General features: G+C 48.5%; 1 protein-coding gene across 1 annotated transcript; it reads left to right on the plus strand.

Moving 5' to 3' along the window:
• The first annotated feature begins 1,902 nt into the window (after positions 1-1,902).
• On the plus strand, positions 1,903-8,043 carry CLDN19 (claudin 19). Its single transcript, XM_058161045.1, has 5 exons — positions 1,903-2,198; positions 4,781-4,945; positions 6,153-6,237; positions 7,142-7,297; positions 7,736-8,043. Exons 1-5 carry the CDS (start codon positions 1,976-1,978, stop codon positions 7,767-7,769), a joined length of 663 nt encoding a protein of 220 aa, XP_058017028.1. The 5' UTR covers positions 1,903-1,975; the 3' UTR covers positions 7,770-8,043.
• Positions 8,044-11,938: the final 3,895 nt, after the last annotated feature.

Here is an 11,938-nt window from a genome sequence, read left to right on the forward strand (position 1 = left end):
CAGGTTGGGATGGTGACGGTTTTTCCCAACCTGGTTAGAAGTTTCGTTCTTGCAATCGTGGTTTGTTTTGGTTTGTGGGAGACAACAAACACAGGTTTCGGGGGGCGGGGATCGTGGTGGATGGCTACAGGAAGAGGGGAGCGAACCCTAACCCTGGACCCTGATTCTTGGGGGGCTGGGGGGGGGATGTTGAAGGGACCGGAGCACTTCGTAGAGGTCCGTGGAGAGAAAATCTGGGAATTGCCGTTGGAAGTGAAACCACAATTTGGACAATTTTTATGTCACAAACGAAAATGGCATCGTAGGGTATTTCAAGAAGAAATTTTGCTGAATCAATCCAAGAAATAAAGGCTCAAAATTTGGAGAACAGACAGGAATGGCAAAACTAAATATATATTATGTATTTATAATATTGCGTTAATGATAGGATAGTTATGGTATGATATTGTACACACACACACATATATGTGTATATACGCAATAGAAGTTGAACTTCATGTACACAGGCAGCGCACACCTCTGGCTCTCTTGGTGGTCTCTCATCCTGGTGAGAGTCCAGCTCCCATATTCCCCGGGGGCTTCTGGAGCACATCTAAACGCTCCTGTTTTCCGAGCTGTTGGTCAGTTTCCACTTCTAGCTCTCCTGGTGGTCTCCCATCCTGGCGACAGTCCAGCTCCCCTGCTCCCAGGGGCTTCTCAAATGCTCCTGTTTTCCAAGCTGATACTCAATGCCCGCCTCTGGCTAGCTCAGTGGTCTCCAGCTCCCATTCTCCTGGGGGACTTCCTGAGTGCATCCAAACGCTCCTATTTTCAGGTCTACTGCTCAACCCCCACTTCAGTCAGCTCCCATTCTCCCGGGGTATGTGTGTGCTTCCCGAGCTCATTCCAAAGCTCCCGTTTTCCGGGCTGCCGCTCAGCCCCCACCTCAACTCCTATTCTCCCCGGGGGGGGGCTCCCCGAGCGCATCCAAACGCTCCTCTTTTCCGCTCTGCCACTCAGCCCCCACCTCAGTCAGTTCCCATTTTCTCGGGGGGGGGGGCTGGGGGCACTTCCCGAGCGGATTCAAATGCTCCTCTTTTCCACTCTGCCGCTCAGGCCCCACCTCAGTCAGCTCCCATTCTCCCAGGGGGGCTTCCCGAGCTCATCCAAACGCTCCTCTTTTCTGGTCCACTGCTCAGCCCCCACCTCAGCTCCCATTCTCCCAGGGGGCTTCCCGAGCGCATCCAAACGCTCCTCTTTTCCACTCTGCCACTCAGGCCCCACCTCAGTCAGCTCCCATTCTCCAAGGGGGGCTTCCCAAGCGCATCCAAACGCTCCTCTTTTCCGCTCTGCCACTCAGCCCCCACCTCAGTCAGTTCCCATTTTCTCGGGGGGGGGGGCTGGGGGCGCTTCCCGAGCGCATCCAAACGCTCCTCTTTTCCACTCTGCCGCTCAGGCCCCACCATAGTCAGCTCCCATTCTCCCAGGGGGACTTCCCAAGCGCATCCAAACGCTCCTATTTTCCGGTCTACTGCTCAGCTCCCATCTCAGCTCCCATTCTCCCGGGGGGGGTCTTCCCGAGCGCATCCAAACGCTCCTCTTTTCCACTCTGCCACTCAGGCCCCACCTCAGTCAGCTCCCATTCTCCCAGGGGGACTTCCCAAGCGCATCCAAACGCTCCTCTTTTCCGGTCTACTGCTCAGCCCCCTCCTCAGCTCCCATTCTCCCGGGGGGGGGGTCTTCCCGAGCTCTTCCCAACGCTCCCTGTTTCCCGGGCTGCCGCTTCGCGCCCACCTCTGGGCTCTCCCGGTGGTCTCCCATCCTGGCCGGAGTCCAGCCGCTGCCGCTGCCGCTGCCGCCGCCCGTCCTCCTCCGCCTCCAGCCAGCCAGCCAGCCCGCCAGCCCGCCCCGAGGAGGGGGATGCTCGAGCTCCACCCGCGGCCAGCCGAAGGCGAAAGCGGTGCCCGGGTCGGAGCCCGTCCAGTTGGGGGGCTCGATGGCCAGCGCGGGGCTGCAACTGAGCGGCTACTTCTTAGCGCTGGCCGGCTGGGTGGGCGCCATCTGCGCTTCGGCTCTGCCCCAGTGGAAGCACAGCTCCTACGCCGGGGACGCCATCATCACGGCCGTGGGGCTGTACGAGGGGCTATGGATGAGCTGCGCCGCCCAGAGCACCGGCCAGGTGCAATGCAAGCTCCACGAGTCGCTCCTCTCGCTGGACGGTGCGTGGGGAGGGAGCAGAGGCGCTTTGCACCAGCGCAGAGGCGCTCTCGCCCTGATGCGGGGGGGAGAAAACGGACCCCACGCGCCTTGCAAAGAACCAAAAAGAAAGGCACCGGGGCAGGGAAGGGACGGGAGAAGCAGGAATCTTGGGCTTTCTTTGGCATTTCTGCTTTTTTTTAGGGGGGGGGTCGTGGGAAACGAAATCCACGCGCGTTGCAAAGAAATGTTTTTTTAAAAAGGCACAGGGGAGGGAGGGAGGGAGGAAGGGAGAGGCAGAATCTTTGGCTTTCTTTGGGTGGGGCATTTCTGCTTTTTTTTTCTTTTTTGGCGGGGGATCGGGGTCGTGGGGAACGAAACCCACGCGCGTTGCAAAATTAAAATTACAATTAAAAAAGGCACAGGGGAGGGAGGGAGAGAGGGAGGGAGAAGCAGGAATCTTTGGCTTTCTTTGGATGGGGCATTTCTGCTTTTTTTCTTTTCTTTTCTTTGGGGGATCGGGGTCGTGGGGAACGAAACCCACGCACGTTGCAAAAAAAAAAAATTTAAAAAAGGCACAGGGGAGGGAGGGAGGGAGGGAGAGAGGGAGGAGGGGAGAGGCAGAATCTTTGGCTTTCTTTGGATGGGGCATTTCTGCTTTTTTGGGGAGCGTGGGGGCGCGTCGGGAGGACCCGGGTCGTGGGAACGAACCCACGCGCGTTGCAAAAAAAAAAAAGTTAAAGAAAAGGCACAGGGGCAGGGAAAGGAGGGAGGGAGGAAGGGAGGGGAAAGGCAGAATCTTTGGTTTTCCTTGGACGGGGCATTTCTGGTTTTTTAAGAGGGGGGATGTCGGGGAGGACCCGGGTCGTGGGAACGAACCCACGCGCGTTGCAAAAAACCAAAACCAAAAAAGAGGCACCGGGCAAGGGAGGGAGGGAAGGGAGGGGAGAGGCAGGAATCTTTGGCTTTCCCCGAACGGGGCATTTCTGCTTTTTTGCTTGGGGGGGGCGGAGGGGAGAGGACCCGGGTCCCACGCGCCTTGCAAAAAAAAGGCACCCGTGGCTCGCGATGGGGGCAGGGGAGGGAGGGAAGGGGGAGGCAGATCTCTGGCTTTGCCTGGACGGTTGGTTCTTTCTTTCTTTCTTTCTTTCTTTCTTTCTTTCTTTCTTTCTTTCTTTCTTTCTTTCTTTCTTTCTTTCTCTTTCTCTCTATCTCTATTTATTTATGGGACCCGGGTGATGGGAACGCAGCCACGCCACGCGTGACACTTTCGCGTCTCGAAATCCGGCTTTTTTGGGGGGATGGGGGTGGGATGCGATGGGGTTTCTGCCCTGCTTCGAAGGCTGCGATTTCAGTCTTCCCGACCTGGGTTTTTTTTTTCTTTTCTTTTTTCCCCTTGAAATAAATTAGTTGGTGTGGATTCGGTTCCTGCCAGGCTTGGAGGGAGCGGTGTGGAAAAGGAATGTGCGGGTGTGGGTGAGGGGCGTGGATGCCTACAAGCGTTTGCCAAAATGAGTGGGATGGTTTTTGCCCAGCTGATCAGCTCAATCCTTCCGTGGGAAGAGAGATGGTAGGGACCTCCGAGGTCTTCTAGTCGAACCTTCTGCTCAAGCAGGAGATCCTAGATTATTTTAATCAATCAATCAATCAATCAATCCATCAATGAGAATAGAGCGGGAAGGGACCTCCGAGGTCTTCTAGTCGAACCTTCTGCTCAGGCAGGAGATCCTAGATTATTTTAATCAATCCATCAATTAATCCATCAATTAATTCATCAATTAATTGATCAATTAATCAATTGATCAATTGATCAATTTAATTCATCAATTAATCCATCAATTAATTCATCAATTAATCCATCAATTAATTCATCAATTAATCCATCAATTAATTCATCAATTAATCCACCAATGAGAATAGAGCGGGAAGGGACCTCGGAGGTCTTCTAGTCGAACCTTCTGCTCAAGCAGGAGATCCTAGACTATTTTAATCAAGCCATCAATTAATCCATCAATAAATCCATCGATGAAAATAGAGCGGGAAGGGATCTTGGAGGTCTTCTAGTCCAGCCCCCCCTGCTTAATGTGGTCTTCTGCTCTTTTGGATAGAGTTGGGAATTTTTCCAAATGACCCCAGGCGTGGCTGTCTTTAAAAGTCACCAGGATAATCCTTTAAAAACTGGATTGGAGTTTGTTGCGTTTATTTCTATTTTATTTCTTTACCAAATTTCGATACCGCCCATCACCTCGGCACGCGTAACTTCGGACCGTTATTCAACACTTACGACCGTTGCTGCCCTCCTTAAATTCGGACGCTCGGCAGCTGGCTCCTTATTTAGGACGGGTCACAGCGTCCAGGGGGTCACATGATGTGCTTTTGCAATCGTCTTCAGATTCGCTTAACAACCGTGTGACTCACTTAAGGACTGCAGGGTTTCTGTGGCAGGAAAGTTCGTAAAAAGGGGTGGGGGAAGCTCACTTAAAACCTGTCTTGCTTAGCAACGGACATGTTGGGGAGGGTCTTGTCGTTGTAAGTCGAGGACTGGCCGTATTGATTCTTGCTGCGTTGCGCTCTGCACGTGACCCAATGGTGCCTTGTCTTGCAGTTCACATCCAAACGTCTCGGGCGCTGATGGTGGTCTCCATCCTCTTGGGCTTCCTGGGGTCGATTGTCAGCGTGATTGGCATGAAGTGTACCAAAGTGGGGGACCACAACCCCGTAGCCAAAAGCTGGATTGCGGTTTTAGGAGGCGTCCTTTTCCTCCTGGCTGGTAAGGGGAAAATGAGGAAGCAGGTCTTGAAAAACAAAAAAGATACCCAGACTGAAAATTAATTGGGAGGAAGAAATATAAGGGCAGGAAACGAAAAAGACGGGGAGAAGAAAGAGATTGAAAGAGAGGGGAAAGGAGGGAAGAGAGCAAGGAGAAGAAAGAGGAGGGAAGGAAGGAAGGAAGGAAGGAAGGAAGGAAGGAAGGTGGAAAAATGAAGAAAGGAAGGAAGGAAGGAAGAAAGGAAGATAAAAAGTAAGAGGAAGAAGGAAGGAAGGAAGGAAGGAAGGAAGGAAGGAAAGAAGACAGAAGAAGGAAGGAAGATAGAAGAAGGAAGGAAGGGAAAAAGAAGGAGGAAAGAAGGAGAGGGACAGGCGAAGGAAGGAAGGAAGGAAGGAAGGAAGATAGAAAGAAAGGAAGGAAAGGAAAGGAAGATAGAAGAAGGGAAGGGAAGGGAAAAAAGAAGGAAAGAAAGAAGGAGACGGACAGGAGAAAGGAAAGGAAAGGAAAGGGAGAAGTGGGGGAGGGAGAGAGGAAGAAAAGGAAAAAAAACACAGTCTGTTGATCTCATGTTTTTACTCTATGCTGGTCAAGGGCCAAAATAAAGATATTATGGAATTCTTTTAAGGAGGGAGGACCTGTGGCCACATTCTGGTCAGAGGTGGGGGGTGAAACAGGGAACAAAATTCCTCTTGTGGGAGTGTTTGGAGGAATTGTGCTGCTGGATGGAAAGAGAGGAGGGAGGGAGGGAGGGAGGGAAGGAAGGAAGGAAGGCAGGAAGGAAGGAAGGAAGGAAGGAAGGAAGGAAGGAAGGAAGGAAGGAAGGAAGGAAGGAAAAGCGAGTAAAACAGGCCATCAAAAAAAGAAAAAGAATAAAAGAGCAGGAAAAAAAACAAGAGAGGAAAAAAGAGAAAGAAAGAAAGAAAGAAAGAAAGAAAGAAAGAAAGAAAGAAAGAAAGAAAGAAAGAAAGTAAAAGAAGGAAGGGGAGGATGGAAGAACAAAGGAGCAAAGAAAGGAGAGAAAGTAGGAGAAAGGGAAGGAAGAAATAAGGAAGGGGGTGCTGAGCCGTAAAATGGGGCAAAACTCCTTTAACAAATGTTTCACTTAGCAATGTCAATTTTGGCCTCCATTATGGTCGTAACTCAAGAACTCCCTGTAATTTCCCCCTGACCCTTTTATTTTTATTTTATTTATTTTATTCTCTTGCAGGGCTGTGCACAGCCGGGGCCGTTTCGTGGTACGCATCCCGGGTGACCCACGACTTCTTCAACCCCAGCACCCCCCTGAATGCCAAGTGAGTTATGGGTCCCCCTGAGGTCATCCATCCGGCTCGCATTTTCTACCCGCTCCTAATTTCGAATTTCAAGTTTGCCCCAAGTTTCTTTTTTTTTAAAAAAAATATATCAAAAATACCACCAAGCAAAAATACATTTATTTCCTCCATCTCAAAAACTCTAAAATTATATTTTCCGGGAGGTTAACTATCTGAAGAACGAAAAAACCCAGCCAAAATACAGCGGAAGGCCTGCCGTTTCGCATCCCGCAGTGGAGCCTCCATTTTCAAGAGCACGTTAGCTCTAAAAATCAGAGAATGCGAAGCCGAGGCAGGTAGTCCTCGACTTACGACCACAACGGAGTCTCAAAATTTCAGTTGCTAAGCAAGACGTTTGTTAAGTGAGTTTGGCTCCGTTTGGAGACCTTTCTCGCCTTGGTTGTTAAGTGAATTACCGCAGTTGTTAAATTAGTGACGCGGTTGTTAAGTGAATCCGGCTTCCCCATTGACTTGGCTGGTCAGAAGGTCATAAAAAGGGGATTGCGTAACCCCGGGACCACTGCGACTGTCGTTAACGCGAGTCAGTTGCCAAGAATTTTGATCACCCGACCATTGGGGACGCTGCAACGGTCGTAAGTGTGAAAAACGGTCCCTTTTTTCAGCGCCGTTGTAGCTTCGCACGGTCGCTGAGTGAATTCGAGAACTACCTGTCATTCGTTCTTGCCGCAACCAAGTTAGGTTTCTCGGAAGTCAAACACACCATCCAAATTCACGCAGGATAACTAACCAGCATTGGTAAGGAATCTGCACGCAGAGTTAACAGCCGGTTCGCTCGAGCCGGGCCGAACCGGCTGAATCCCACTTTTGGTTAAGGATTTGTTAGAAATCTGGTTCCGTTTTTTTTAACGAAGTCGGTTTCTTCCAGGTACGAATTCGGACCCGCTCTCTTTGTGGGTTGGTCGGCCGCCAGTTTGCTGATCCTGGGGGGCAGCTTCCTCAGCTGCTCCTGCCCCAAACCGGAAGAAAGGAGGGGGCAGCAATATTACCGACAATCGCAACCTTCGACAACCGCCGCGAGAGAGTACGTCTAAGCTTCCCTTTCGCTTGGATCTCTTCCGGGGGACCCGTTACGACGGGACGTTTTCCCGAAGGAAGGAGGAGGAGGAGGCTGGAGGTGGAGAAACGTGTTGCCGTCCTCAACGCGGGCGGGGTCAGACTAGATGACCTCCAGGTCGCCCCTTCCCATTCTACGAGTCTCAGGGTTGCCTTTTTTTTTTTGTATAGGAGGGTGGGAGGTTGGGCAGCCTTCCCAATTCGCACACCTCTCTTTAACCCAGCTTTGCCAAAAAAAAAAAAAATAAATGAAAATTGCAGCATGGGGTGTCCCCAAAATATTGTTCACGCACAAAACACACACAGAGAGACTCACAAACAGAGTTTGGCAACTAACAGCCCTCTTGGGTTTGTTTGTTTTTTTCCTTTCTGATTCCACCCCCCCCCTTTCTTTTTACTTTTTCAGGCTGCCTGTAAAAAGGGGTAACCAATGCGTATAAACGCCTTCCGACGAGGGAAGCCCAAAGCAAGCTTAAAATAATTTTATTACTATAATAATAACAATACCAGTTTTCCGACATTCAGGCCGTCTCGTTTTTTGGGGAAAGCGAAAGCGAAGAAAAGACAACGCCCCCTTTTTGGTAGAATAAAGCCGCTTTTTAACATTATCATCATCATTATGATTATGATTATTATTTTATTATTGGTTTGGCGCCTGGTTCTGCCTTTGACGAGATGATGTTTTCCTGTTTTGTAAAATAAATCCGTAAATAAATTCTCGTATTCCGTTGCTTTTGTACTATATGAGGGTCTCCTGCTTGAGCAGGGGGTTGGACTAGACGACCTCCAAGGTCCCTTCCAGCTCTATTCTGATTGATTGATGGATGGATTGATTGATTTGGTCTAGGGTCTCCTGCTTCAGCATGGGGTTGGGCTAGATGACCTCCAAGGTCCCTTCCAGCTCTATTCTGATTGATTGATTGATTGATTGATTGATTTGGTCTAGGGTCTCCTGCTTCAGCATGGGGTTGGGCTAGATGAACTCCAAGGTCCCTTCCAGCTCTATTCTGATTGATTGATTGATTGATTGATTGATTGATTTGGTCTAGGGTCTCCTGCTTCAGCATGGGGTTGGGCTAGATGACCTCCAAGGTCCCTTCCAGCTCTATTCTGATTGATTGATTGATTTGGTCTAGGGTCTCCTGCTTCAGCATGGGGTTGGGCTAGATGACCTCCAAGGTCCCTTCCCACTCTTGTTATTCTGTTCCTGTTATTCCCTAGCAGAGACCCCTTACTCAGCAACGCTACTGTTGAGGTCTTCAGATTTGGTTGTTCAACCCTACAACCTTATTTTTTTTCCTTTCCTTTTTTAAATTTTTGGAGAAACTTTTGGGTAGGGAACTGGACGCTTACAGGAAACACTCATTAATCTAATTTTTCTGCACAAATTGATGCTGCAAAGAAACAGCTGGAGTGGAATGTTTCGTCCTCCTGTGGTTTTTCGGCACCCAGCTGGGATTTTGCTGGGCTAATCCAGACTTCTCTCTCTCTAAAAGAAAAAAATTTTCCGCAAGAGTGAAGCTCAAACTTCTCGCGTCGGTACCAACAAAGCGTTCTTGCGCAGCGCAACATCCAGTTGTGATATTTTTAACGGAAAAAGGGATGGAAAGATTTTCAATCAGCCGATAAATAACATTCGGAGATCCTCCGCGTCCTCTTCCAAGATAAAGCAAGGCCTCGACTTACAACAGTTCCGTTTAGTGACCGTTCAAAGTTGCAACGACAACGAAAAAAGTGACTTAGGACCATTTCTCACACTTACGACCGTTGCAGCCTCCCCCACACACCCCCGGGGGGTCACATCATCGAAATTCAAACGCTTGGCAACTGACTCACATTTTACGATGGTCACCTGATCCCCTGTTGCCACCTTCTGACAAGCAAAGTCGCTTGTTGTAAGTCAAGGACAATCTGTATTGATTTAGCTTTTTCTCTTTTTTATTCTGATTTTTAATAAAATGGAAGGAAGGAAGGAAGGAAGGAAGGAAGGAAGGAAGGAAGGAAGGAAGGGAAGGAGGGAGGGAGGGAGGAAGAAAGGAGATAGAAGGGAAGGTGAGGGTAGAAAAGGAAGGAAGGAAAGGAGGAAAGGGAGGGAGGAGATAGAAAGAGAGTAGAAAAGGAAGGAAGGAAGGAAAAGAGGAAGGGAGGAGATAAAAGGGAAGGGAAGGATAGAAAAGGAAGGAAGGAAAGGAGGAAAGGGAGGGAGGAGATAGAAAGAGAGTAGAAAAGGAAGGAAGGAAGGAAGGAAAAGAGGAAGGAAGGAAGGAGATAAAGGGGAAGGGAAGGATAGAAAAGGAAGGAAAAGAGGAAGGAAGGAAAGGAGGGAGGGAGGAAGGAAGGAGATAGAAGGGGAGGGTAGAATAGGAAGGAAGGAAGGAAAGGAGGAAGGGAGGGAGGAGATAGAAGGGAAGATGAGGGTAGAAAAAGAAGGAAGGAAAGAAGGAAGGGAGTAAGGAAGGAAAGGAGGAATGAAGGAAGGAAAGGAGGAAGGAAGGAAGGAGATAGAAGGGGAGAGTAGAAAAGGAAGGAAGGAGGGAGGGAGGGAGGGGAAGGAAGATAGAAGGGAAGGTGAGGGTAGAAGAAAGAAGGGAAGGAAGGAAGGAGAGAAGAGAAGGAGAGAGTAAGAAAGGAAGGAAGGAATAAAGAAAGGGAGGGATGGAGGGAAAAGATTTCTAGCCAGCCACGCATTCGCTCGTCAAAACCCTCCATTTTCCACAGGAGGTACACCTGCTCTTATTTATTTTATTTTATTTTTGGAGGCAAATTAACTGGAATTATTAATAACACCCCCCCCATCCCCCTTATGCCTTCAAAGAATGACGGCTGGGACAACCACCGAGCTGGGTTGTTGTTTTTTTGTGTGTTTTTTTTTTCCGTGCCAGGCTTTTGAAGATGTGAACCATCCACCTTCCTGCTCCCTGACCCATAAGCGTTTTAATTGCCAGAAAGCTTGCCGTCACCAGTTCAACCCCAAAGCCAGTTGGACATTAAAAAGCAACATTTAACCCCCATCCGAATCATTTTCGATCACGAGAGCGGGGAGTGGATTTCTAAAATAAAGGCTCATTTATTTTTATTTTTATTTTTTTTTCATTCCGTTTTTCCCGGCCCAAATCTTACCCCTGATTCATAAAATATTGCAGTTGATTGACCCCAATTTGGGGGAATACGGTCTCCAGGTAGCTTTGCTTTTACAAACCGGAGCGGCTTCTCAGACCATCCGTCCATCCGTTATCCAGGTAAATATTGTTATTTCCCCGTTTTTTTTCTGCATAATCAAGAGACAGAGAGGGACTCGCTCTGCAAAATGCAGGTTTTGGGGACGTAAACGCGTGCAACACACAAGCTTGGTGCCAGCCAGCAATTGTGAGAGTGTGTCACAAAGCAAGACACACCTGATCTACAAGTTGATAAAGTGTGCTCAGGTTTGGGAAAAGATCGAGTGGGAGGGGAACTTCCTAAAAGATTTTGAGCCGGTTGCCAGTGGAACTGACCGCCACAAGAAGCAATAGTTTCTTCTTCGTGTATAAGCTAGAGATGTGACTGCATGGCTCAAGTTTAATAAAAGAACTTCACCACTTTCAGAAAATAAGTTTTGAATAAAAGCTGCCAATATTTGTATTGCGTAGGATGCAAATGAAAGGTAGCATCTTTGATGAAAGCAATGCATCATCGTAAAATGGATTGATTAAATTAGGCTGCGTAGAGCCGCAGGTGGCAGCAGGATCTAACTTGGCACAGCGTTGAAGAAGAGAAATTGTGCCATTAATACAAGATCGGGAGTTTTAAAATGAAGATTATGCAAGCATTTGTAAGAAAGGTCTACCGAGCAGAAATGGTTCGCTATATAATGTATAGAACATGTGTGGGGTTTTTTTAAGAAAGAAAGAATGTTATTTCAGTTATAATAATCATAAAACTGATCCAAAGAGAAATAAGTAATGCTGTTCAAAGTAAAGGGTAAAACCATTTAAGTAGCAATATATAAGAGGAAAGAAAGAAAGAAAAAGGGAGGGAGGGAGGAAGGAAGGAAGGAAGGAAGGAAGGAAGGAAGGAAGGAAGGAAGGAGGAAGGAAGGAACAAGGAAGGGAGGGAGGGAGGGAAGAAGGAAGGAAGGAAAAATAAGGAACAAGGGAGGAAGGGAGGGAAGAAGGGAGGGAAGAAGGGAAGAAGGAAGGAAGGAAGGAAGAGAAAGAAAGAAAAAGAAAGAAAGAAAGAGAAAGGGAGGGAGGGAGGAAAAATAAGGAACAAGGAAGGGAGGGAGGGAAGAAGGAAGGAAGGAAAAATAAGGAACAAGGGAGGAAGGGAGGAAAGGAGGGAGGGAAGAAGGGAAGAAGGAAGGAAGGAAGGAAGAGAAAGAAAGAAAGAAAAGAAAGAAAAGAAAGAAAGAAAGAGAAAGGAGGGAGGAAGGAAGGAAGGAGGGAAGAAGGAAGGAAGGAAAAATAAGGAACAAGGGAGGAAGGGAGGAAAGGAGGGAGGGAAGAAGGGAAGAAGGAAGGAAGGAAGGAAGAGAAAGAAAGAAAAAGAAAGAAAGAGAAAGGGAGGGAGGGAGGGAGGGAGGAAAGAAGGAAGGATACTAGAATGCTATTTTAATATATATTTTATCTTA

This window comes from Ahaetulla prasina, chromosome 18, assembly GCF_028640845.1.
Source record: "Ahaetulla prasina isolate Xishuangbanna chromosome 18, ASM2864084v1, whole genome shotgun sequence".
In the NCBI taxonomy this organism is placed as follows: Eukaryota; Metazoa; Chordata; class Lepidosauria; order Squamata; family Colubridae; genus Ahaetulla; species Ahaetulla prasina.

Bases quoted from the DNA above. Each gene is read 5' to 3' on its own strand.
- CLDN19 (XM_058161045.1), top strand. From the start codon at position 1,976: ATGGCCAGCGCGGGGCTGCAACTGAGCGGCTACTTCTTAGCGCTGGCC. The intron at 2,199-4,780 runs GTGCGTGGGGAG...CTTGTCTTGCAG, and splicing joins GTCGCTCCTCTCGCTGGACG to TTCACATCCAAACGTCTCGG. The intron at 7,298-7,735 runs GTACGTCTAAGC...TTACTTTTTCAG, and splicing joins TCGACAACCGCCGCGAGAGA to GCTGCCTGTAAAAAGGGGTA.